The sequence below is a fragment of the Leopardus geoffroyi genome, chromosome A3 (assembly GCF_018350155.1).
Source record: "Leopardus geoffroyi isolate Oge1 chromosome A3, O.geoffroyi_Oge1_pat1.0, whole genome shotgun sequence".
NCBI classification, from domain to species: domain Eukaryota; kingdom Metazoa; phylum Chordata; class Mammalia; order Carnivora; family Felidae; genus Leopardus; species Leopardus geoffroyi.
Window position 1 is genome coordinate 1634241 of NC_059336.1, and position 26750 is coordinate 1660990.

A 26750-nucleotide genomic window follows, 5' to 3' on the forward strand; every position below is an offset into this window, starting at 1 on the left:
AAGGACTCAGAGTTGACGGTGAGGCTCCCGGCTTACAACCAACGGAGGCGAGGGTGGAAGGAAACAGACAGATGCGGCAGCGCCCCCACCCCCAGGCCCTAGGTGCGAAGTCACGCTGGTCAGAAATGTCGTCGTCTGCAAACCACACCCGGTCACGAGGCTACAGCAGCGCCCCGACCCCAGTGTGGCTGCGGGGAGAGGCAGGCCTTTCCCCCGCACCGCAGAAGGGCGCAGCAGGGCTCGGGAAGGAGCACCACGCAAGGGCAAGCTCAGGCTCACGGGCGACTTGACCCTCAGGGCAGGGCCGGGGCCAGCGGGGGCCGCTTCCCACAGAGGACCGTCCCGCATAACCTGACCCTCGGGGCTCTGCGGCCCGGTCCCGGGTGCGGGTGCAGACACTGGACCTGGAGAGTGGGGGGTCTCCCTGCCCCGTGCAGTCCCTCCACTCGACACCGACTGTGTCCACAAAACCCAGGACCGCTTGGGACGGCCCTCTGGCCAGCGGCCCACCGCACGGCTGACGTGGACGGGTGAGCCGGCGTGCGGCCGCTCCCTCGTCACGCGGAGACATCCACGGTGCGCGAGCAGCCTGGGCCTGGGATACGGTCCTACACTGACTTTGGACGGAGAACACGTCCAACCTTGGAAACGTTACCCCAATTTCGCTGATAAGAAGAACTGGGGGACGCGTGTTCCGCACGCGTTGTCCTTCATTTTTCTAGTAACTTAATCGCATCCTATCCACAAGGGGACTGGTCTGCAGCAGGCTGGGATTTCTAAACCTCTTCCACCTCGGAGAGTGCGAGATGCACTGTCCTCAGTCTCCCTGTCTGTCCACCTGCAGCACGGGCGCGCCCCGCCCCCACCGGCCCGCGAGCGCACCCATGTCGCCGTTCTCCATGCCGCGGATGTCGGGGCGCAGGCGGCAGTCCGTGGGAGCCAGGGTCTTCTCCATGCCGCTCTGCAGCTCGTTGAGACTGACGGTGAAGCTGGTAAAATTGTACATCTGGGGGGAGAGGCGCGGAGACCCGTCACCACGCTGGCATGTTTCCGCGCTCCGCTCAGCTAGGCCGCTCGGGGCGGCTGGGTCCTGGCCACTCCTGCTCTGCCCCACAGTCTGTGCGGACGCAGCCCCCCAGCCGCCCCGCCCCCGTCAGGTCCGGGGAAGGCCCCCAGCACCTCCTCACTGTCCCGCACCTGCCGGCCCTCCAGCTCCACTCCTGGGTCCACAGACACGAACCACAGGGAGGGGGAGCAAGTGTTGTTTTTAAGAGGAATTCCTGGCAAGAAGTACCCCTCTGCCCTGTCGGGTCGAACTATTCTACCCTCTGCTGGGAGCCAGCAGTGGCTGCGTCGAGGTGACGTCCGTGTAGGTGGGGGTTCTGTGTCCTTTTTACTGTGGTCTGGTAGGGTGATAGGAGCGAAGGTATACTTCACATGTAGTCTGTGTGTTTTACGTATGAACGAGACAAGTAATGATAGATATTAAAATGAGTTACTACACAAAATTATTACATTTATACAGTCACCCTCTATACTGCACCCTATCGTACACGATGTAATAAGCTTATCATGTGCAATATAAATTATAAGCGTAATTTTCAAACATAAGTACCAAAATGCATTGAAGCATCTGAACCGACAAGTCGGGAAAATAATCTCTCAAAAGCAGTCCGGAAGCCCCTTTCAGTGAGACCCAGTCGGGGCAGGCCGCCTAGAGAAGGTACCGTGTGCACGCGGGGCGCCTGTCTCACCGCGTGTCAGGGGCACGGCAGCACACCCACACGACATGTTGGCGGAGCACTGCCTTTGCCCCGGGGAGGCCAGGCCGTGGCCAAGGCTTGACTGGGGCTCCGGGAGGGCGGGGAGCCCTCGGAGGCTCACTCTGCGGAAGCAAGGTCCTAGGCGGCGCAGACACGGGGCCGGGGAACCGCTGAGGGGTCCGGCCTGGCCAGGGGTCAGGGGTGCGGAGAGGGGCGGGGGTCGGGGGTACGGACCTGGGCAGAGTTGGGGGGCCGAGTGTTGACCCTCCAGAGTAGCTTGCTGCCTGGAATGACCTGCACAGTCTCCTGGACCTCGGGCACGGCATCCGCCACATCGCTGTCAGCTTTCTGGGAGCTGTCGTCCTGAAACACAGAACACCGTGGGCCGGCCGGCCAGGTGGGACAGCTACTCTCGGAGCGACTGTCAGGCAGGGCAAGATGGGCTCTCTGGTAAGGGAGAAGATGCCGTGATGCTCTCTTTGCAGGGGCTCCCCGTGCTGGGGCTCCCCCAGAGGGCAGGAAGTCAGCAGCACGGAAGTACACCCCCCCCCCCCCCCCGGAGAGAGCACACACCAACACCTAGGGAACCACCGGCTGGCAGGTGGGGCTGGGGGGCTGGGCCTTCTACAGCGGCGGCCGGGCGGGGTGTGGCCCTCCCCGGCTGGACCCAGGCCCCACACGCCGCAGCTCGGCCCTCCGCCAGAACCGCTCATGCCGGGCGACCTCATGGACCCTTAGCACCTCTAGACTGAACCCCGCCTACAGACCACATCTGAAGACAAAACGCAACCACCCTCACATTTCCCAAGCGGCGGGACCGGAGAAGGAAGCAGTGGCCACCCCGCAGCTGCTGCGGGAGAACGCGGGGACATGACGACGCGGCCTCGGGACCCTCCCGGCCGACGTCCAGCGGGGCTCGGTACCGCTGGCCGCGGGCCACGGGGTTCGGTGCCAGGAGCTACAGAAGGCTGCTCCCGGGCAAGTGCTCACACAAGTCTGTCTCATGTCGAGCCACCCAGAGGACAACGAAGCTAAACTAAGGCACCAAAAGCCACCCCTCCGGGCATTTCACAGTCCAAGTCTGTGTGGTCTTCACATGGAACGTTCCTTTTGCTTTATAAAGTCAAAGAGCACGTTGGAAGGTGTCCAGCAGCACTCAGGCGATGCCACAGGGCCGGACCGCTGAAACCCTGGGGGAGGCTGGACGCCTTGGGCCCGGCCCACTCTCTCTTCTGACCTCGAACAACCTGACCCTTCCTTTGAGCTACCACTTATAGTTTTAGCCCTGAGATCATCAGTATTCCAAAGCTCTGGGGGGGGGGAAGTATCCTTGCCAAAACTTCCCAACTGTGGAATATATTACCTGGTGCTCAGAACTGAAAACACAGACATGACAGTCTTGATTTTTTAATAGGTCTAAGCTAACGAGGTGCTGGGAGACAGGAGGTTTACAAAGAAGAACCCGGAGCACGGCGTTCCCAGAAAGAAACGTAGGTGCACTTGGGCTCTGCCAGGCCTGGGGGACATGGCGTACCAAGTGGCCCCCGAGCCCGGCTGACGGCAGCAGCCTCTGCACACAGAAGACGCAGGTAAACCGAGGCCCCGAGCAGCACACAGACGGACGGGCGGATTCCAGGACCCCACAGGCCCAGCAGAGGGAAGGCAGACTCCCCCCGCACTCGACTCTGAAGCCCTCCCCGCCTCGGCCACCCCCCCCCCCCCCCCCCCGCCGGGGGCAGCACCTTACCGGCTGTGGCTTGCTCAGGTGGTCGCCTCTCCTCTCCCGCTTCTTGAAGGACTCGTACGCAGCAGGGTCTATTCCCCACAAACACTCTGTCCATTTTCCATAGATCATAAAGAGCTTCTTTTTGCTGTAGTCAAAGGGAATTTTTATTTTGCTGAAGTTTTTTATTTACCTTTAGTAACCTCTACACCCCACGTGGGCTCAAACCTACGACCTGGAGATCAAGAGCCGTGTGCTCTTCTGACTGAGCCAGCCAGGCGTCCCATCAAAGGGAATTTTTAAAACCGTGTTTACGGCAACTATAAACCCTTCATCTCAACAGGCAGCGCCTCGATTGTGACCGTGACCGTGGAGTCCATTCCCATTCTGGTTTGTCTCCTTGTAAATTTTAGAACCTCTCTGCACAGAGGTGTGAAGAGGAAACTCTGCCTTTGAGGGTCCCCCCTCAAAGCAGAAAGAAGATAAGGGCACAGGCCCCCACGAGTGTGGACAAGAAAAGGTGAGAAAAAGGCAAGGTTTCGCTGGAACCCACGTGCTGGTCTGGCCACTGCCCCCGACGTGCACGAACCTCCAAGACTGTGTCCTTCCCTTTCCTACCAATCACATCAACAGCCCCCGCAATGTCAGCTGGCATGGTCTGCTTTATCTTCATATCCACAGATCGGATGCCCACATCAGTACCCGCCTGCTTGCTTCATTTCCTGACGACCTCTGGAAACTGTCCAGACCGACCACCAGAGCGCTCTGCCGGACTCCAAAAGGAACAACGCCAACAGCGCTGGACTGTGTTTTGTTTTTCCTTTCTGTCTTTTTTGTGTCTTCCTGCGGGGAAAGCACGGTGGCCATGCACCCCCTGGAGATGCTGTTCTGCCAGGCGTGTGACATTTCTGGGAGGGCGGGCACCCCTGCCTCGGGCTCAGCCCGGAAAGTGGCCACGCGGGGACTGGCGGGGGACACTCGGCCAGTCCTCACTCAGGACTTCGTCACCTTGGCCGGCATATTCTGTCCCCAAGAGGCACGGCGTTAGGCAAGAGCTCACTCCAGTTTGGGATGGAAAATCAAAAAATCAGAACAGGGTTTGCAGACCCTCCGGGACGGTGCGCGTGGCAGTGAGGAGTGGCCCGTTTCTGCAGGCCCGTTTCACGCGGACCACGGTCTCTCTCTGGGTTGTTTCCACCACCAGGGACGGGCTGCTCGGGGCACTGGCCGGTGCCCTTGTCCTGGAGAGGGCTGCTGTCCTGCAAGGTCTCCGAGCTGAGCCCCGGCTCACTTCAGTGGGCACGGCGGTCAGAGTCTAAAGTCTAAAAGCATCTGACAGGCTGTTTGAACAGGTGACTTTCTGGTACTCAGCAGAAGAAGAAACAGCACCCACCGTTTTACACTGGAAACTTGTTTCTAATTAAAACGTAGGTGGGGCACCTGGCTGGCTCAGTGGGTAGAGCACCTGACTCTCAATGTCAGGGTGGTGAGTTCAAGCCCCATGTTCGCATGGAGGCTACTTCAAAAAAAGAAAAAAAAGAAGAAGAAAGAAAGAAAGAAAGAAAATGTCTAGTTTTTAGGAGGTGGAAGGGGTTTCATGACATTATACAAATCCCAATATCCTGACTGGGGAATAAAAAGTGGGAAATCTGAGGCCCAAAACATATAAGATAAAATAACCCAAAGGTCGGGGCGCCTGGGCGGCTCAGTCGGTCAAGCGTCCGACTTCGGCTCAGGTCAGGGTCTCGCAGCCCCGAGTCGGGCTCTGTGCTGACAGCTCGCAGCCTGGCGCCTGCTTCGGATTCTGTGTCCCCGCCCGACCCTCCGCCTCTCTCTGCCCCTCCCCTACTCACGCTCTGTCTCTCTCAAAAATAAGTAAACATTACAAAAAATGTTTTTTGAAATAACCCAAAGGAGAGAGAACCCCGGAAAATCTACTGGGAACTTCTGACCGTGTCTCTGGTCCAACACTTAAAAAGTCTCTGACTCACAGAGTGCCACGAGCCGGCCCGTGGAACTGAGGCTCCCACTACGGTCTGAGTTGCGTCTGCCGCCACGGAGGAGACGCGTGGCCACGTCTTCCACCTCAGTTCTGTTTGCAAAAGCGCAGCGTTTCCTCCCAGTGACAGCACCTCATCTCCTCCGTCCATTTTAGCAAAAGGAGTCAGACCCAGACCTCTCCCCCTCCGGAGAGGGCGAGACAGACCCCGATCACTCACCGCCCGGAAACGACACTTAAAACTAACCCTTCGTCTCTCTGTAGACCCAGTGAGGGAGCGTCTTCTCTAAACCAAACAGAGTCATAATCTTTTCTAGTGTGAACAAACGTCACTGGCACGACTACATCGCCATCAAGGGGCGCACGCGCCGCCCACGGTGAGCCACCCGGACGCAGACCTACTTTTTGTCCTGGATGTGCCCCTCCACTTTGTGAAGTTCTTTTCCAAACAGTCCACATGGTTTAAAATGAAGCACACACTTATCTCCAGTTCTGCGGGAAAAACAAAACACAGGCTTCCGTCGTACGACGCGAAATGTCTGGGAAAGGTGAACCGAGACCCCCGGGTGGCCGGGGCTGGGGCGTCAGGCAGTGACCGCGATGGGCGCGGGGCACCTTTCTGGGGTGACGGAGATGCTCTGACACTGCCTGGTGGCAACGGTACAGTTCGGTAGATACACCGAAACTCACTTAAATGCGTGAATTTTACGGTCTGCAAATTGTATCTCAATAAAGCTGCTGCAAAACAAAGCCGCTAGGTCACGAACTTCCAGGAGGAAGGTTCGAGGGTGGACAGAGGTCAGTATTTGAGGATGTTTCACGTGGGAATCCCATCGTTCTTCAGTGTCATTTAAAATTTCAAAATCAATTCACTATTGCGACTGAAACCAAAACAAGAGGTAAGCAGGGGCACAAAGACGATGCCACCACCGACCAGCACCGTGGCGGCCACCCCCAGGCCTGGCTCTTCCCGCAGGCGCGCCGAACCCCGACAGCCTGAATGGCAGCCCGGAGCAGGCCGGAAGCGTGTCCCCGAGCTCACGGCAAGCGCGTCTAGAGCTCGGCGCGGTCTCCGACTGGCGCACGACCGGTGCCATTACCTGTGGTTTACAATCTCCACCGTCCCGTACTGCTCTATCCAGAGCTTCCCGATAATCACGTTGTGCACACAGCAAGTAGGGTTGGTCCAGGTGTAAGCCTCATTGTGTCTGTGAAAGATGCCAGAAAACACGCAAGTCAGACGCCAGCAAACAAAAGCACTGCGTGACCCTAAAAAGCAAAATACCAGACAGAATTAAGCCGTAATTGCCTTAAAACCTGTGCCGGAGTAGAATATCGCTTTGAACTCCCTCGAACAGCGGCTATTTATTTAGCATTTGTTTGAAATTTATTTCTGCTTTCCTTTGTAGCATCAACAAAGCTTTCTACTTAAATGTCAAGACAAGTTAATAAGCAACAGGAGACCACCGAGACAAAGAGAAAAGGCTGTCCCGGGAAGCTGTCCACACAATGGCCTCTTCAGCCGGCGCCTGCGGGAGCCGCATGGCCCACACCCCGCCCGAGGTCCAGGGAGCAGCTCCGTTTGGGACGCCTTCCCAGACGCCTTTGCTCGTATCCCTCATCCTCCCCCAGTGGCCTGACCCAAGGAGAAAAGAACCCCCACGGATGTGATGCAAGTTCATGAGGCCCGTGTCTCGAGGGAGGCCGTGTCAAAGAGCCATGATCAAGAGCAGAGCCTAGCTCAGAGCAGAAGTATTTCAGGACAAGTATTCGGGGCCCCTCAAATTTCCAGGGGAAACTCAAATGCGTTAATCAATAAGATTTGCCACTTTTCAATTCTGCATGCCCCGCCCCAAGAAAGCACGGACCGCCGCAAGACGCACATGCTCCCCAGAAATGGGGTGCCCTCACTGCACCTGGTGACCCCATCAGCCCTGAGGTACACGGGGGTCAGGGGCTGGTATTCTCCGGCAACCAGCCAGGCTGGGCCAACGTGAAACAAAAATCACACCCCGTGCTTCATCATGGCGGGCCACGGTTAGCAAGACGTGCATCTCAGGGAGCCTGCGGCACACCGTGGCCTAGACCGGGTCTACGCTGGTTTTGCAACGTCCACGCGACTGCTAGACATTGGGCTTTTGCTTTGTGAGGGGTCCGAACAACACTGCACTGGGGAGCGTTTGGACTGAGATTTCACGGGTGTGCGGGCAGCCTCCACGACGCCCCTCAAAGTCCCCCACCTCCCCAGGTTTCATCCGTGTCTCCCTCCCACCCTCAAGCAGCGTGGTCCTCGTGACCAACGAGGGTTTAAGGTCAGGGTGAGGCCACTTCTGCGATGAGGTCCTAAGAGACACTGTGGCTCCATCCCCCTTGGGTCCCCAGCTCTGGTGGATGCCAGCACCCCGCTGTGAGCACCCCCAGGCCTCCCGCCAACGGCCACGGAAGGGGGCCTACAAGCAGATGTCCCACCAGCCGCCTTCGGCCCGCGTCCTGCCCGCCACCTCACGGGACCCCGAGCCAGAGCGCCCGCCACGCCGCCCCCCACCCCGGCCCTAGCCCTCGGAAACCACGTGGCAGAGGAGAGAGTGGCCGTTGTAAGGCGCTACGTGCGGCTCGTCACCAAGCGGAAGGACTATCACAGGCAGTGACTAAAGCCATCCAGGTCCTCGGGGGGCTGTCCCAGACGCCCACATCGCACCCAGTCCCGATGAGGGGTCTGGGGGGCGTTGCCTGTCCGAAGGAGTGTCTGCTGGGGGAAAGACCCTTCCGCTGGAACTTAAGAAAGGCGCCCGCCAGGCCCCCGGCCTCCGCACTCACTTGAGCAGCTCCAGCGTGATGGTGCCCCGGGGCTCGGCCTCCACGCTCTTGCCCCAGAACTTCAGCTTCGGGTAGATGGAGCCGTGAAACGAGAAGTCCTGGTGGAGGCCCTCTGAATAAAACGCACTGACCGGGGGGTGGTGGCTCACCTGCTCGGATATAAATCTGAACCCTAAATCCTCCCTGGGCACAAAAACAAGAGGGAGAGAGCACATCAGTGACAGCGAAATCCGACAAAAGGCTGGCTCGGCACACCTCCTGGGGGAGCCCCGCAGCCCCTGGCCACCCTGAGTGACAGAAATACTCAACACTCGCTCTCTCAGGCCACCCTTGGCCTGACACTGACTGCCCCCCCCCCCCCCCACCACCACACAGACACTTGCACGTGCACCCACCGCCTCTGGGCAAATCTGAACCCCGCATGGAAGGAGAAAGAGTGTGAGGGGCCTCCACTCACGCTGCCCCCAGCACGTGCAGGCCTAGAAGAAAACTCCTAGAGCCAGTGATTGAGACGTGGCCACCTCAGCTCTCAAGGGGCACCCAGCACCCAAGAACCGCAAGAGTGGGGAGCTCGCGGCCTTCCCGAAGGGAGCCCTCCTCTAGTCCCTGCTAGGGCTCCTGGAAGTTCTGTGACATGCCATGTCTGATGCCCCAAGATACTCCTGGGCCAGGAAACGGGATTTTTAGTACATGCTCTTTTTCAATAAAAATGTCAGTTTTTAATTGTTCCGGAACTGTGAATACACCTACAGTTGTAGTCCTTAAAAATTATAAAAGCTAAACCACATAATTACTAACTTAACTGGAATCAGAATTTCCAATCGTTACAGAGGAAGGAAAGTTGAAAAATTAGATTTTAAAAGGTTGCCAACCAAGGTATGTAATTTACAAAATGAATACTTGTCTAAGAAAAGAAAGTGCTATTTTTAGCCGTTGAGGAGCAATCTGTAGGGAAGAAGACACTGGAGAACGACTTGGTTTGGTTACAAAGCTCCTCAGACCGGAAGGGCCCTCGGGGCCCTGCGTGCAGCAGACGCGGCCGCAGTGCGACCTGGACCCGAAGACGGGCCTGCACGCCCCCGGGAAGTCAGTCCGGGGCTTCGCCTCAACCCCTCAGCCGAATCCTGGAAGTGACTGATGATCAGGGGTGGCCGTCAGCGCCACGGGTCGTGGATCGTGGGTCATGCTGTCTGTGAACCCACGCGCTCACTTCCCGTCGTCTGGAACTTCTTTCCTATCAGCTTTAATTCCTCTTTTCAAGATATGTTAATGGTGCTTTTTAATAACGAAACGCCAATAATTTCCTGGTGGCTAGACAAGGTCAGAGCCACCCACCCCGGCACCAGCACACATGCACCGTGGGGAGGCAGCAGAGGCGTGGCTGATAAAGAAAGCGCTCTCTGGGAACTCACAAGAAAAGTTCCTCTGAACAGTGAGTCTCGGGGCAGGTCTTTCCCTCACCTGGGCCTCAGGTCCCCCATCTCTGGACTGAAGAAGCAGGGACTTGCCACGGTCACCCAGGGTCGCCTGCACGGACCCCCACGGCAGCACCATGCCTCTAACCCGCCCGGCTGCCTCGAAGGCAGCGGGGTTCCGAAAGCAGGTGCCCGCGCACCGAGCGGCAGCCAACATCTCCATCCGTGAGAAAACCAGGCCAGCGGCACGCAGAGGGGCCAGCGGCAGGGCCGCCCCGGGCGGCCAGAAACAGGCCAGAGCCTGGACCCGGACATCTGTGCCACCGTCCCGAGTGGGAGGTGATTTACGCCTGTGTTGCTAACACTGCCGACTCCTCCCGCAAAGGTGTGAAAGCAGTGCTGACACACACACCCTGGCACACGCTTCCCTGAGCCGCACGCGCCCGGCGCGCTGACTCAGGCAGACCCACCCCCCACCGCCCGTCCACAACCACTTACTCACCTTTGAGAAACTCTCATCGTGAACAACTCGGCCATTAAGGGCAATAAACGGCCCGAGAAGCACGACCCACAGGGCTCCCTGAGATCAAGACGCCGTGACGACACAGCACGCCGCCACGACTCCGCGGCGCAAGGGGGCGGTGCGTGCGTCAAGCTGGGGCGCACGCAAACGCCAGACACAAAACGTGGCAGCGTAACTTAGCAAAAGCCTGTGACACCGTGGGGAAATGACGATGGCACGATGCTAAATGACAGACCACACACGTGCACACCTCGAGGAAATCGACCACAACCTTCACGGTCTCCTGTGGGATGACGTCTCCCTTTTCGCTTTTCTCAACTCACGCGTCTTCTAAAAAGGGTGTGCTCTTATCATTGAAGTTACGCTTTCATTTACTAAGACGCCCCCACAGACTCTCTACAGGACCCGGAGGGAGCCCCAAACGGCCCCACAGAGGAGCCCCAGCCGGGCTGAGCAGACGGCGGGCAGCACAGCGCCACCGTCCGCTGATTTACTTGCTGGTCTGGGTGGGCACCTCACGCGGGCAGCGGGGTCGGGAAAGAGCACCCCAAACAGGCCCGGTCCACCCTCGTGGGGCCCCCGCCAGGACCGCCACAGGCCGTGCCGTTTCTGGGGCGTGTGCGGGGCTCAAAGACCAGGTCAGAAGACCAGGTCGGGGGGGGCAGCACGGGGAGCCACCCAGCAGAAACCCCACCCGGCCCCTCGCCAGCACACGGGAGCTACTGCCCGCAGCTGCACCTGCCCTGGTGACAGTCACCAGATGCCCTGCTGACGTGGGCCGGCCTCACGCACGAGGGCCTGTGTCCACGTCAGTTCCAGGCGAGCCAGCGCCCCTCCGTCACTTGTCGCCTCCCCTCCTCTCCGGAGCCAGGCGCTCCGCTTCATCCCTGCGCAGCCATGCCGGGCGCCTGCGGCCCCGACCCCTTACCTGATCAGCTCATATGTCTCTCCCAGGAGCGGGTTGAAGGGCTTGCCGGTCCTCTCCCACTGGGAAGCCACCGCCGACACCGCAAAGGCAGCAACGCACTGGGAACAGCACACAGGACGGTGAGTGGGGGGCCACGGGGGGGACGTGCAGCCTCTCCGCGCCAGATGGTCTCCCTTGTCACGTGTTTTGAGATTACGGAACTTCCGGGGAAACGCCCTTCAGCACGAGCACTTCCTCAAACCACACGGGCAGGAACCGTGTGCCCCCCTCCCCCAGCCCGGGCAGCCCTGAGGCCCCGCGCCAGGTCGGCCGGGGTGGCCGCACCCACACACGGTGGGGGGGACGGGGGGGGGGGGGCAGGGGGGCCGGTCCCGAGCGGACCTAGTTGGAGCCGAGGCACAGGGCAGGACGGCACCCAGGAGTCAGCGGGAGCCACGCGGGCCGATCACCACGGGGCCACTCACGTGGCGTCATGCTCACTGAACACCACAGTCTCGTGTCTGGCGCCCCCAGAAGGGGCCCGCCGCCCACCTGCATCCTTTCCAGGGCCTGGGGCTGGCAGGAGGCTCTGTGAATGAGGTCCACATGCTCCATGTACTCGGTGATCCGCTGGAGGAAACTCAGAGGCTCGTTGAAGGCGATGGGCATGGTGATCTTGGACAGCTCCTGGAAGGAGCCAGTGAAGACTCGTCACCACGGCACTGTCCCCAGGAACCCGAGCCCACGGCCACCCCGCTCTGAGCACGGGGAAGATGCTCGTCTAGCTCGTCAGGAGAAAGGAAGTCAACCCCGTGGAGACCCGGCTTGCTCGCCTGCTCGATCAGCAGCACTGCACACGGGCCACAGGCAGGGCAGGGCAGGACGGAGAGAGGCCCCCACAGCCGGTGGGGGTGCAGAAGGGGGCCGCCTGGAGACGGGGCACCACGGCAGAAGCGCGTGTGCACCTGCCCTTTGGTCCCGCGGCCCCTTTCTGGGAGCCCGCCCCACAGATGCTCTGGCAAGCACACAGCAGACATCTGACGGGGATAGGCGGCCAGAAGGCACGGCACCGCGAGGTGACCGTAGGCCTAAGCAGTGGCTCTACGTGGCTGTGGCACCACGCAGTGAAACAGAGGCGGAAAAGCCTCTGGTTCGTCTGAAGAAAGAGGGAGGAGATGATACACGGTCCCCTCATGAGGCACGGGAAGACAGACCACGGAGGGTGGAAATGGTCTCCTCGAGGGGAAGGGCCAGTGCAGCGCGAGGGCAGGGACAGGAAGGGAAATTCTTGGAACCTCAGCCCAGAGATTTAGGTTTACGATTTTGAACAGAAGTAATTTAGAAAAGCAATGTCCAGGGGCGCCTGGGTGGCGCAGTCGGTTGAGCGTCCGACTTCAGCCAGGTCACGATCTCGCGGTCCGGGAGTTCGAGCCCCGCGTCGGGCTCTGGGCTGATGGCTCAGAGCCTGGAGCCTGTTTCCGATTCTGTGTCTCCCTCTCTCTCTGCCCCTCCCCCGTTCATGCTCTGTCTCTCTCTGTCCCGAAAATAAATAAACGTTGAAAAAAAAAAAAAAAGCAATGTCCAAACATCGAGAACAAAAGAAGCAAATGAGCGCACGCAAGCTCTGGGGGCCCAGCCACGTGGACGGGGACCACGGCAGGTAACTCCAAGCACGGTGACCGGAGACACGCCCTCCGGACAAAACGACCCACAAAAGGCAACCAACTCCCACGTGTCGGCACACACGCTGGTGGCGGCAGAAGTGGTCCTGTCCTCCGGAACCGTCGTGTGTGTGGGATAGAGCAGGTGAGTCATTAATTGAGTGCTGGTCTAAATCGGTCACCTGCACTGTTGTTGGAAACTGGGATGGTCGGTGTGGGGGGAAAGCGGCACAGACATTCGACCGAGGGGGCTGGAGTAATCCCGTCATCCCAGATTTCAACCGTCGTTGAAACAAATCCAGACAGCTCCTAGCTCTCCCCCCGGAAAGACCTAGAACAGCAATTCATAGCCCACCCCCTACCCCCAGGGCCCAGCTGTGGTCCTGAGTCCTCTCTCTCCCTGCACAAGCGGCTGACTCCAGATCCTGGACGAGAAAGGGACAGAATGAGCCAGAGCTTCGTCTATAAGGGATCACGGCCAAGCCGAAGAGGCTATTAACAGCCAAAGAGGGAGTGGCTCGGGGGCTGGAATGCACCGGGGAGGTCGGACTCCGTGAGTTTGAAAAAAAGAAACACAGACAAGCTAGCTGGTTACACTGGCCATGCTGGGTCATGCTAGTGAAGCACATCACGTGGCGACCGTGATAAAGTGAGAATCACTCACTGACCCTGACTTTCTTCTGCAAACTGCACTGGCGGCCACAGAAGGGCACGTTCTCGGCACAGAAACGTCCCAGGAAATAAAGGAAGAGTGACAGCACCGGCCCGAGCGCCAGGAGCTCTTAGTCGGGAGGGAGGTAACACCACAGACGGCAGAAGCACAGACAGAACGGTGCTCCGACAGCCGGGGACTGGACCCGGTGGGTAGCGGATGGTGCTAACGTGTGGCCTTCTAAAGTGTGAGGGTGGCCGTGCTGGTGGTAAAGAGAATCTGTATCCTTCAGCAACACGAAAAGTATTCACGAGTGGGGTCTGCTTCAAAATACGAGGAGAGGCGGGCAGCGGCGAGGCGTGGCGGTGTTCCCCGGCCCTGCCTGCCTCAGCGGCCCGTTGGCCAGCCCGAGGCCGCCGTCCCAGTGGGCGAAGGAGGAAGAGGGCCGTGTGCCACCCCAGAGGCGAAGCCCGTGGGTGCCGAGCCGGTGTAGCCCGGGGATGCGCCGACCCACGTGTTAATCCGAATCCATCCTACGGTGGGTCCTTGGGGAATGCAATGTGATGGTGTCGCTTTATGACAAGAAGCTGCAGGACCAAGGAGCTAGTCAGTGTTTATTATTTATTTTTGAGAGAGAGAGAGAGACAGACAGACAGAACCCGTGCTGGGGAGGGGCAGAGACAGAGGGAGACACAGAATCCGAAGCAGGCTCCGGGCTCCGAGCTGTCAGCACAGAGCCCGATGCGGGGCTCGAACTCACGGACCGTGAGATCATGACCTGAGCCAAAGTTGGATGCTTCACCGACAAAGCCCCCCAGGCGCCCGACCAAGGAGGTAGTCAAGTTCGACACCTATCTTCAGACAGATACACCCACCTAGACCTGACCTGCTCACACAGCCAGAAACGTAGGAGAAAACACTGCTAAGAGAAAAGAATCCCAAGCGTGCCATTTTAGAAGACAAGAGACGTGTGGGGCGCCTGGCTGGAGTGACTCTTAGTCTCAGGTTGTGAGTTGGAGCCCCATTGCTGGGTGCAGAGTTACTTGAAAATAAAAATCTTAAAAAATTAAAACACAAAAAAAGCAAAACAGGTGTGTACACAAACCCGTGTGTGCAGAAGCAGGGTCAGAAGGCACGCCTGGGCTTTCCAGCTCTGTCTGCCGAGAGGCCTGGGGCAGGGTCGCCCCAGGAGCGCCAAGCACATCCCGCGCCAGCCCTTGGTGCCTAAACACCAGCCGCCAGTACGAAGACAGCAGGGGGTACTAGGAAAGCCAAGTCAAGTGCGTGGTGAGCAGTGACGCTCCGACAGGAAGGCTGGCGTCTCGCTCACCGAGCCCCGGCTGCTACATGAGACGTCACCACGACGGGAAGCCGGGTGAAGGGCAAACAGCTCAAAGTACCACCCGCAACCGTCTAGAAGTCCAAAGTTACTTCAAAATAAAAAGTGGGAGAAAAGAAGCAGTTTCCTCTGGGAAAGGGGCTGAAAGAGACGAGGGCAGAAATACACAGCGGTGGCAGCACGCGTGGGAGGCACGGGGGACAGGGCCGCGTGCCTGTCGGTACAACGCTGTTGGTACAACCCACGGCCTGCGGTGCGCCCTGCCCTCCCGAGGGGGGCACAGCTCACATTCCCAGACAGTGACAGTCCCGTCACACAGGACCACGAGAAAAGAAGCCTGCGGCCCCGGGACACCAATTATCCAACCACCTCCTCTGAGCAAACCCTGATGCAAACCCTGAGCATCTGAGCTGTGCCCCAGGTCCCACACTCCTGCCCGTGGCTCGCCCTCGGCCTGTGTCGAGCAGCCCACGGAAGCTCCCCACGTCGTGCGGACTGTCCAAAGCCGACTGTGAGCCCGTCACAGCACGCCAGGGTCAACGTAAACCCCTGTGACGCGTCTCACATCAGGAGGCTTGCCTGTGGGATCACGTTCCCGCTGGCTGTGAACACCTTAGCCTTCGTGCCTTTTCTCTCCCCCACCCCGTCTGTCCCTGTCCTATCTTATCGTCCTCGTGCTACAAATGTGCAGAGCACATCTCCCTAAACTATCAGCAGTGCAACAGATACCCAGGAATTGAAAATGTTTCAGCTTCAGGCCCTGAAATGAGTCCCTCTGAACTTACCAGGCCGATGCATTTCTTTAATATACTCCACACGCTGAAGTCACTTCTGGTAAACATCGGGGCAGGCAATGACGTCCTATGAAAGAACGACCAGAGTGACACGGGTTGGTCCCTCCAGCACCAGGTTCACTTACAACTGATGATTTTGCCCAGTGACCATTTTTTTTTAGTTTTTAGATGCAAACACCGGCCATGTGTCTGCTCTGGCAGCCTGAGTGCTGTTAAGTCCTAAAGAAAGGTTTCTGCACAGGCATCCTGGAGGGTCTCCCGGGAAAGGACGGTGACCACGGCAGAGGCCGGGCCAGGAAGGCACAAGACAGAGCCGCGTTAACAAAACCTTTCGGAAGCCTGCCGGGAGCCTGCCGGGAGTCCCTTTCAAACACAAGTTTGTTCTCCTGAGGCTCATTCCTTTCTAGGCTCTCTTCCTGCCAGCTTCCCGGGGAGGCCTGGCAGTCTCCCTCCCAGGAATTGGGCTGGGATGAGACACTATTCCACCTGGGAAAGAGGGGTGCCTGAGCGGGCTGTGAAGCTAGAGTTGGGGGGCAGCGTGCTGGACCCATTGGCAAGGGTCAGCAGGGAAGAGCAGGAGGAGGGGGCCGGGGGCCAAGATAGCAGGGCAGATGGGGCTCCGCTGTGGGAACGGGCTGGATGCACCTGAGGACTCCAAAGAGGCCCCTGTCGGCTGGGACCAGTGACAACGGGCCCGGGGCCGGAGCCAGAGGAACACAGAGGGCCGGCCCTCATCCCAAGAGGAGAGTGACCCTGCGGTCCCCTCTCCCAGCCAAGGCACTCTGTTCACCATCGCTGGGGACCGCGCAGACACTGGCCGAGAGGCAGAGGCAGTGCATTCAGATCTGTCTAGTGCCCGTAGGGTGGAGAGGAGACGGGAGGGTGTGGAGGCAGTTACGGGCGCTACAGGGGCGCAGGAGAGGCGGCCGGACTGGGATGTGACACAGGAGCCGGGAGGGCTGAGGAGCCCAGGGGCTGCGGTAAGGCTGCAGGGCTCCCTCGAGCTGCAAAGCAAGTCGGCGTGGTGGGGGACAGAGGCCGCCTGCCCACCGCCACCACCTCGCGGGGCCTGTCTTGCCCTTGTCCTCACTTCTGCTGGGGAAGACTTAGGTCACCGTCTCCAGAATCTAACTCGGAAGGAAAAGGAAATGTGGGGAACAGGAAAGGGGGACTTGCTGCTCTAAACACCCATTTCCACACCATAGGGCAGACAGGCAGTGCGACATTGAGAGGCAGGCGGTCTGCAGGGGGCAGCAGGAGGGCGGCCCTCCCGCCGGTCCACCCCGCAAGTCCTGGGGCGGGGACCGGAATCAGCAGGCAAGGAAGTGCCATCACTGACCTCCAGGAGCCAAGGAGAGTGGCGTCGGGTCTCAGAATCTGTGGCTGAACAGGGCACCAGGGGATGCTGTCTGGGGGCACCATGGCTGGGTCACCCCTGGGCTCGGGACTCAGGAGAGCTGAAGGAGCGCCCTGTGGCACGGCCAGGGCGTCACAGATACAGCGGAAGATTCTAGAACGCGCGCACGATGGCGTACCTGTGCTTCTGAATTCCATTTTCTCGAGGGGGCCTCTCCCCGGCCTTTCCGACCCCGTTACTTCTGCTGGAGTCCACACACATCACCGCAGCGACTCTCTGACTTGCCTCTGAAAATCCCCCGGAGGAGCTCTCAGAATCGAAGCCTGCACACAAGCAGAGTGGTGGTTTTTGCAGGGCCGGGGGGACACGGAAGCCCGGCTCCAGGAGCTCTGACCGCGGAATTCCGGAAGCTCCACTTCATTCCTAACGGGCGCATTTTGCCACAATTCGCTCTGGTCCCCCAGAGCCCGAGGCAGAGGCAGAGGTAGGAACGCTTCTGGGGGCTTCCCCAGGAGCTCAGACAGCACGGGTGCCCTGTGCACCCGGTGTAGCCTGGCCGCCACCTGAGGTCTGGCTGGGAGGCCGGGGAGCGCGGTGTGCCCGGGTCTCAGGCCGGGCTCACGCCCTTCGGGGCAGGCCGCCTCTCCGGCACTGAGACCCGCCTCTAGGCTGCAGAATGTCCTGTCTCTGCACAAGGTCTGCAGTCAGCCCCGCCTCTTCTAAATGCAAGCCGTGGGGGCGCCTGGGGGGCTCAGTTGGTTAAACGTCCCACTCTTGATTTCAGATCAGGTCACGATCTCATGGTTCCGTTCATGAGATCGAGCCTTACGCGGGACTGCATCCTGGCAGCACAGAGCCCGCTTGGGGTTCTCTCTCCCTCTTCCTCTGCCCTTCTCCAGCTCGCGAGCCACCGCCCCCCGCCAAAATAAACTTTAAAAATAAAATAAAATACAAGCCACGGCACTGATGCTACAAGAACCTGCACCACGCAAACACACCGCCAGACTCTCACACCCATGAGCAAGACCCCAAGCATAGAACCAGCTGGAGCTCAGAGCACACCCCACGTCCACGTCCACAAAGAGCCACAAAGAGCTCGGTGAGCCGCAGCCACCAGGGAGGGGCTCCCGGACCACGGCGCTTGGCCACGACAGTGACCGTTTCCGGGAGGACGCGGGCTCACAGGGAGCTCGGTGCTCCCGCTGGCCCCTCACTTCACAGACCGGGGGGAGGCCCAGGGCATAAGGCCAGGCGGGTTGAGCACGCCGTCAGGCCCGAAATATAAAGAAACCTGCCACGACGCTTTCCTGAGGACACACAAAAAAGTCCTGTCTCGTACTTTTCCATATCGACAGGTTCCCAAGATGGAGTGTCCACACTCGTCACATGGTGGCTTCGAGAGGATACATTAAAAACAAGCCTCTTTAACGATCAACATTGTCTGAAACAGCCTGTCACCTCTGACCTCACTGAGACAAAAGCAACATCGACTTAATCCCCAGTCCAAACTTGGCTTCTTAAGGAAACCCCCGTGCTGCAGGGCCTGCCCGCCCTCCTCTGTGTGTCCCTGTCCCCACAGAACCCCCCGTCAACGCTAAGAGGCTGCAGGCGGCAGCTGTGAAGGAAAACGTTCACCTAAATCACTGCCCGAACCTGCGCCCGGGAAAACAGGGCGACGCATCACTGAGAACCCTGCTGAAGTCTTTTCTCACATTAAGCCAGCGCGACATAAACGGTTTAAACATTTTAACGTACAACACGTGTCTATTACAGAAAAACATACAGATAAACAAAGGAGAAACTTGAAGTCACCTGTCATCTGATCACCCAGAGGTGCACGCTGTTAACAGGTCTGTTTCCCTGGCCCTTAATCTGTACAACTTTTTCATGTACTTTGAAAACTGTCCTCTTAATAGTGCCGGTTCCTGGAGGAAGTAACTGCCCACGAAGCCATTCCTCTAGTAACTGCCGGGCGTAGACACTTCCCCTTAGATTACACAGGAAGGTGAGTCCTGTGGCGAAGTGATCGGGATTCTGCGTCCTCCACGGTGCCTCCCTGGGGCCCTGCTGCTTGTCTCCCACTATTTGGTTTAGACCAAAGAGCTGAAGTGAGCCATCATTTCCGTGGACAGCTGCGTCCCGGGTCTCAGAGACGTGCAGACAAGTGCAGGCGTGCGGGGGGGCGGGGGCAGGGGGAGGGGGGGCGCTTCTCTAAACGGCGGGCTACACAAAGCTCAGGTCCCATCCGGGGAAAAGTCTCCAGGCAGCGTCTGGAGACGCTCAGGGGTCCAGGTCCACTGGTCCCAAGCAGAAGGAAGCTGCCCACAAGAGTCCTAAGGGAAGGGCACGCCAAGGCCGGCTCTCTTGGCTAGAGGCCTGGTCGCCCCGCAAGGGCCAGGAGGCCCACAGAGCACGTCTCAGACGACACAAGCGGTCACTGAGGACCGTGCAGGTTAGGCGGACAAGCACATTTCCTAGGCGCACAGTCGCAAGGAAGACCGCAGCTACGAGACCAGGAAAGACGACTCAGTAACTGAGCTCAGCCCCTCCTGCTGCCTGCATCTCAAACAAGAATAAGTCAACAGTCGGGCTGTCGGTCCATCAACCCGGTCTGGGAGGAGGGGCCGGTCTGGCCGGTGAGTGACGAACGCCCCAGGCACACTGACCGGGCTCCCGGAGACAGACATTCACACAGCAAAGCGTGTCCAGAGGGGACAGTCACAGCAGTCACTACGGAAGTAGCCCCTTTGGCCACACCTGAAAGACCATCACTAAAAACCTGGTCTGGAGAAATATTTCAAAGTTGCTATTTTTATGCTCCTCCACCTAAGGAGGAGGGAATTGGACTAGAACAGTTTCTCGAAGTCCCTTTCCACCAGTAAGAGTCCTCAACAGATGACAAAGGACGTTCCAATTGTTGACCACAGAGAATGGAGGGCCGTCTTGAACTTGAAGAGTCTTCGGGCCCATACGGCTACTTGTCACTTTCCTGCAGGTGCTCAGGGCTCCTTCCCGGTGATGGCGAGCAGCCAAGCTGAGCCAGTGTGGGCTGACCCAGCCCAGCCTCCCCTCCCCTGCCCCCCCCCGCCCCCCGCCCCCGCGCAAATCCCCATGCCCTCAACACACTGTTTTCCGTCAGGCATACACTATCGTCTTTCGGACTACAGGCTGCGCAGCAGTCCTTAAAATGGTCACAGGAAAAGCGAAACATAGCTGAACTCTGAAACGGTAAGAGGCGTCGCGGAAGCACACACACTCACGAGCCTTGGAACACTTTACGCAGCACTAAACAAGATCTGGTTAGAACAGAGGACAGCGAGGCTTTGATCGTTATGTATAAATAACGTAAGAGAACTGCCCGTCTCACTTAGGATCCAAATAACAGTATTTACGCTCCGGGGCAACTCTTTTAAAGACTAAAACCCAGTTGCCCCTTCTTGTTATCACCTGTGGCCCAAAGCTGAGCTTCTCCCCCGCAGCTGGGATAGGGTACATGCGAGTCAACGCCGGGGGACACGTCGCGTCTCTCTCCTGCATGGCCTCACATCCCAAGGCCAAGTCCAGGACCCGGACCCAACCTCCTGCGCCCACACCGTGGCCTCTGAGTCACTTCCTGCCCCGCTCACCTGTGACAGCATCAAAGAATTCCTCCTCGCCGTTCATCCTGCCGTAGCCCGGCTCCCTCGCCACCCAGTCTTGGCTCTTCTACTGAACCATTGTACTGGACCTACATCGACAGCGTAAGTAATCGTGCGCCGTGAACTTTCCTTCTGGTAAAAACCCAACAGGCACTGGAAATCTAAGGGGAGAAAACATTTCAGTACACTTAGCTTTCAGAAGTTATATGGTTCAGAAACATTTAGAACATACCCATTCACCATTCTTGAAATCAATCTCAATTACAACGTAAGCAAAGAAATAAAATGAGTGATCTAACAAATGCAGGATTTCAAAAGGTATGAAAACATCCATAATATAAATATCCATCAATGAATAATAGATCAAGAAGTAATCATTATTTGAAGTTATTAGTGTTTTTTTAATGTTTATTTATTTTTGAGAGAGAGACAGAGTGCGAGCGGGGGAGGGGCAGAGAGAGGGAGACAGATTCCGAAGCAGGCTCCAGGCTCCGAGCTGTCGGCACAGAGCCCGACGCGGGGCTCGAACCCACGAACCGTGAGATCGTGACCTGAGCCGAGATCAAGAGTCACACACTTAACCAACTGAGTCACCCAGGCGCTCTTATACAGTACTTCCATTTTTTAAAGATAATTACAAATTTTTAAAAAGAAAACAATGAGGGGCGCCTGGGTGGTGCAGTCGGTGAAGCGTCCGACTTCAGCCAGGTCACGATCTCGCGGTCCGTGAGTTCGAGCCCCGCGTCAGGCTCTGGGCTGATGGCTCAGAGCCTGGAGCCTGTTTCCGATTCTGTGTCTCCCTCTCTCTCTGCCCCTCCCCCGTTCATGCTCTGTCTCTCTCTGTCCCAAAAATAAATAAAAACGTTGAAAAAAAAATTAAAAAAAAAAGAAAACAATGAAATGATAGATTCGGAGAGAGTTACTGTACAGGTGGAAAGGCGGGTCAGTTTCCGTGGGTGTTCACTCACATGTCTGGGGCTCAAACCTGCCCCCAGACGTCCCACTGAAGGTCACCACATACCCACACGGAAGCTACAACAGGTGGTTATAGGCAAATGTGCAGAATGATTTTCAAGTATTTGTTTCACGCCAACTTAAACAATTTTTTTAATGTTTGTTTATTTTTGAGAGGAGGGGGAGGGGCAGAGAGAGAGGGAGACACAGAATCCGGAGCAGGCTCCAGGCTCCGAGCTGTCGGCACGGAGCCCGACGCGAGGCTGGAACCCATGAACCGCGAGATCGTGACCTGAGCCGAAGTCAGACGCTCAACTGACTGAGCCCCCCAGGCGCCCGGAAGAACAGGATTTTATAAATGGAAGAGACTGAGCAAAAGATTAGCCTTGTCCCAGAAGGTTTGACTTTTTACAAAAACAAGCGGAGTCCATCTCACTATGTTAGTAACACAGATCTGGGTCCCCAGAGCCCTCCTGCGAGTTCTGAGGGTGGTGAAGGAGCAGCCGGTCCCGAGGGAGGGACATGCCCTCTGTCCTTGGAGTGGAGACACAGCACTGGGTGACGTCCCCAGAGCGACTCATCTCTGGCCCCGTCCGGTGCCACACGAGCTCCCACACTAGAAAACAAACTGGCATTAAGTTCCTCCATTCTTCCTGCCTTGAAAGGCTCTCTCAGAGACGCCTTTTCCCTTCCCACCGGCGGAACCAGGCACCAGGCGGCTTCTGGAAACACCCATACAAAGCCTCGCTCACAAGTCCGGGATTCGTTGCCTGTGCACATGAGAGAAGTTATTACTTACTTCCAGTTCCTCTGGGACAAAATGTGTCCCCTCTACAACACGTAGCAACTTGCTCTGCCCCGCTAGAAGCCACCCAAAGGACCCAGGGTCCCTGGAGGAGAAATGGCTGAATCCAGGACTGGGAACCAACCCTCCAGGGCAGCAAGAAGCTGGGGGTCCCGGCACAAGATGCAGGATGGGCCTGCAGAGGCTCCGTCTGCAACAGGAGAACCGTCTGAGCACCAGGATGCTCCAAGACACTGAGACACATCGGGGACAGCTGGGTCCTCGCTCGCGAAGATGCCGGAAGGAGACGGGGCGGCCGTCCCGGATGATGCCGGCACACCCGGTCGTCCTGGAGCAGGGGCCACGCCGATCTCCTCAGTGTGGCTCTGATGTCGTGCCCGTGCTGCCGCAGCGAGCACAGCCGACTTGCTCTGAAAAACCAGTCAACGACGGGAGCACCAGGAGTCCTCCTGTCTCCTCTCGGGCGCAGCCTCTCTGCACCGCTGGGGGGGGAGGGGCCGGTAACCAGGGTGGGCGCTGCTACAGAGCAGTTTCCAGCGGGTCCATGGGATGGGATGAGGGTGTGCGAGAGGCGAAGGGGCCGGGAGTCCTGACCCGTCCGTGCGGTGATCCCCCACCACGGGCTGCAGTGGATACTCACTCCCGGCCTCTCCGGGGGGACACCAGCCCAGGAGACACCACCAGTCCTCCTGGCTTCCCACAAAACGCCTGCCCTCATTGAGAGGAGTCTCACCCAGCTCTCTCCGAGGGGCGCCCTCTGAGTGCCGTCCGTGCGTCCAGGACCCCGGCTCAAAACGCAAAATGTTCCTCCACCACTTGCACAAGCACCTGTGCCTAAGCCTTACACATCCATCTGCACGACTCTCTCAGGAAAACAAATCTGCTCGTCTAGGACTGAGTGAGTGGCTAAGGGACCCTGGAGGTTACTCTCCAGGGTCGACTCAAGAGGAGAACTGTGAGTTCTCTCTCTTTCTCTATAAACACCAGGCAAGGCCACCCAGAGGTGATCTTCACAGGGAAAGACAGGGACACGAGCAAACGAAAGTGCTGAATCTACTTCTGCAGTTAAATTACCGATTCTGGATTTTTAGATTCTTCAAACGAACATAAATCCTATCTAACACTTTAAAAACGTGCTGGCAGGCACCAACCAGATGGAAGGGAAGGAAGGAAACAGAGGACCGGCCTGACACAGTAAACCAAGCAAAAATACGGCACACACCTGGAACACGCCCCGACAGCAGCAACAGGACACAGGGTCTCCAGCAGCGACCGGATGTCAGGCCACAGATTACATCTCAACAGATTTTACCAAAAACTCTCGCACAAATCACCTCCTCTGCCCATAAGGCAACGAGTTAGAAATCAATAACAGAAGGAAAACTGGAATACTCACAAACTGTGGAAATCCAACGGCAGGCTCTTAAGCAAGCAACGGGTCAAAGAAGAAATCACAGGGGAAATGAGAAAATACTTAGAAACAAATGAAAATGAAGACACAATATACCCACACGTAGGAGACGCAGTGAAAGCAAATGCTGAGGTGAGGGAAACATAGCTACCAACACCAGCATCAAAAACTCTCAACCTAACTCAAATCAACAACCCGACTTTACAAGCTGAGGAAAAAGAACAAATACCAGGGTTAGCAGAAAGAAGGAAATAAGGACAGAAAAACAGAGAAAATCAATGAAACTAAAAGTTGGTTCCCTGATAACACCAGCAAAATGATCACCTTCAGCTAGGTAGACTAAGAAAAAGAGAGAGAATACGCAACTACAATTGGACATTCTTACCGATTCGACATAAATACAAAGTACTCGTAAGAGCCTACGGACTATGAGCAATGATACACCAACCACCTGGATACCCTAGATTGAAACAGACAAATTCCCAGAAACACAAGACTCACCAAGACGAACTCACAAAGAAACAGAAAATCTGTGACTAGTAAGGAGACCGAACCAAGGATCAAATCTCACAGCAGGGGCGCCTGGGTGGCTCAGTCAGTCGCGCGTCCAACTCTTGATTTTGGCCCAGGTGATGATCTCACGGTTCGTGAGATCAAGGCCCGCATCAGGCTCCTCACGGACAGCATGGAGGCTGCTCGGGATTCTCTCTCTCTCTGCCCCTCTCCCTGCTCACATTCTCTCTCTGTCTCTCTCAAAATAAATTTTAAAATTTCACTTAAAAAAATCTCACAGCCAAGAAAAGCCCTAGGCCTGATGGCTTCCCTGGTGTATTCTACCAAACATCCAAGGAAGAACTAAGACCAATTCTTCTCAAACTTTTCCAAAAATTGAAGAGGAGGGAGCATTTCCTAACTCATTCTATGAGGTCAGCATGACCCTGAACCGAGGCCAAACAAAGGCACTACAAGAGGAGAAAACTACACTGCAATGTCCCTTAAGAACACAGAGGCAAAAGTCCTCAACAAAATAACAGTAAAATAAACACATTAAAACGCATTCAGCAACACATTAAACGGGCCATACACGATGACCAGATGGGATTTCTTCCTGGAGCGCAAGGATGGTTCAACATATGAAAACTGATTGATGTAATAGGTCACATCAACAGAATCATGGGGAAAACACACATGACCTTCTCAGTCGATGCATAAAAGTCATCTGAGAAAATTCAACACACATTTTCGTGATAAAAACTCTAAAAGCTAGCGATAGACGGACAGTACCACCCCCTAGGCAGAGCCAAATATGAAAACCAACGGCAAATACAGTCAAAGGCGAAAGCCTGAAAGCTTTTCCTCTAAGATCAGGAACAAGGCAAGGATAGCAGTTCCTCAAAAATTAAACACAGAATTATCACACGACCCAGCAATCCCACCTACAGGAACGCAAGGTCCTGGAGAGACGCAGGCTGACAGCAGAATTATGCACAACAGCTAAAACGTGGAAGCGAGCCGGTACCTGCTGGCGGGTGAACAGAGAAACCAAATGTGGTTTATACGTGCAATGGACCATCCCGGCCTCGGAAAGGAGGGGAAGGCCACCACGTGGAGGGACCTTGAGGACACTGTGCTCAGTGAAGTGAGCCGGGCACAAAAAGCAAATACTGTCTGATTCCACTTACATGAGGACTTAAGGAGTGGTTAAATTCATAGACACAGATGATGGCTGCCAGGAGCCGGGGGCAGGGGAATGGGGATTAGTGTTTAATGGGGACAGAGTTTCAATTTTACAAGATGACAACGGTGCCAGCGAGGGGTGGCAATCAGGGCTCCACACGGTTATGAATGATTTACTACCCCTGAAATGCACACTTAAGAACGGTTAAGATGGGTGCGCCTGGCTGGCTCCGTCAGTGGGACGCGCGACTTTTCATCTTGGGGTTGTGAGTTCCAGCCCCACCGTGGGTATAGAGATTATTTTTTTTAATGGTTAGGATGGTAAATTTTATGTTATTCTACCACAACTGTAAAAATTGCAAAAAGTACATAAGCACTGCAAACAAAAAATAAACGATTATGCACAGAGCTCAAACGCACTGGCTGCTAAGCTTACTCAGCTTTATGCTAAAAGGGAAAAGCTGCCATTATCACCAGCGATGGGACTGTTGCTAAGGAGGGACCCCAAAACCTCGTCTCACACTCCAACCTCGGGGAATGTTTCTGCTTCTGACGGCTCAAAGTGGTGGCTCATTCTCACCAGGAAACCGTGTGGCCGTGTGAAATCGGGGACCTGCAGAGCAAGGTCGGGCGCTGGCACGGGGAGGGAGGCGGACGCGGACCCCAGGCCGGAACGCAGGGCGGTCCCAGAAGAAGCGGGCCCAGGGCGATCGCCAGGGCGACTCGGGAGGCCCTGCACGGAGAGCAGCCCCGGGAACTGGGCCCGCGCTCAAGGCGCCGACTGCCTACGGCTGGGTTTCCATCCAGCACAAGTCAGAAGCTGTACCTTCTAGAGCACAGTTCATGGCAAGGCTCTCATGGCCCCAGCTCTTAAGGTCAAGGCCAAACAATCTAGAAACAGATGCCCCGTCCACAGTGCAGAGAACTCGGTGAGCCTCAGGCTAGGGAGGCGACAAACCAAAGCCCCCCCTCTCCCCCTCCCCTGGGTCCCCGTGGGCGTGAGACCCCTAGAGAGACGTTACAGTAACACTGAAAGTTACCAGAGTGCTCGGCGGTTCCCCAGGATCCCCGGAGCAGGAAACACTGTCACTTCCGAGCGTGGAAGCCGCACGGCTCGGCACACACTGGACAGTTAGCCGTGGGCGGGAAGTGAAGAACAGGATGGCAGAGATGGGAGCGAGAAATCAGGAACAGGGAAGCCAAGGCTTCTCGGTGACGCTAACGCGTGGCAAGGGGGACGCGGGCCCTGGCGGAGGGGCGGCCCCCGGCTCGCGGGCTCTCTCCACCAGGCAGCTCCACAGGCTCGAGTGAGGGG

At 57.2% G+C, this 26750-nt stretch overlaps 1 protein-coding gene across 5 annotated transcripts in view; it reads right to left on the minus strand.

Moving 5' to 3' along the window:
- OSBPL2 (oxysterol binding protein like 2) overlaps positions 1–26750 on the minus strand; it is a 36968-nt gene that overhangs the window by 3067 nt on the left and 7151 nt on the right. For 3 of the 5 annotated variants that reach the window (XR_006702996.1, XM_045444037.1, XM_045444038.1), the window contains exons 2-12: positions 20577–20749; positions 17129–17273; positions 15585–15660; positions 11700–11834; positions 11169–11266; positions 8303–8485; positions 6586–6693; positions 5888–5977; positions 3511–3634; positions 1998–2126; positions 883–1006 (exon numbers count right to left, since the gene is read on the minus strand). Coding sequence is in view for 4 of the 5 variants with exons in the window: in XM_045444037.1 (XP_045299993.1) it covers positions 883–1006; positions 1998–2126; positions 3511–3634; positions 5888–5977; positions 6586–6693; positions 8303–8485; positions 11169–11266; positions 11700–11834; positions 15585–15660; positions 17129–17273; positions 20577–20613 (1249 nt within the window). In the remaining variant the exon portion in view is untranslated. Of the gene's footprint in view, positions 1–882; positions 1007–1246; positions 1404–1997; positions 2127–3510; positions 3635–5887; positions 5978–6585; positions 6694–8302; positions 8486–11168; positions 11267–11699; positions 11835–15584; positions 15661–17128; positions 17274–20576; positions 20750–26750 lie in introns of those variants that run through there. The other 2 variants (XM_045444039.1, XM_045444040.1) reach the window with 2 other exon arrangements.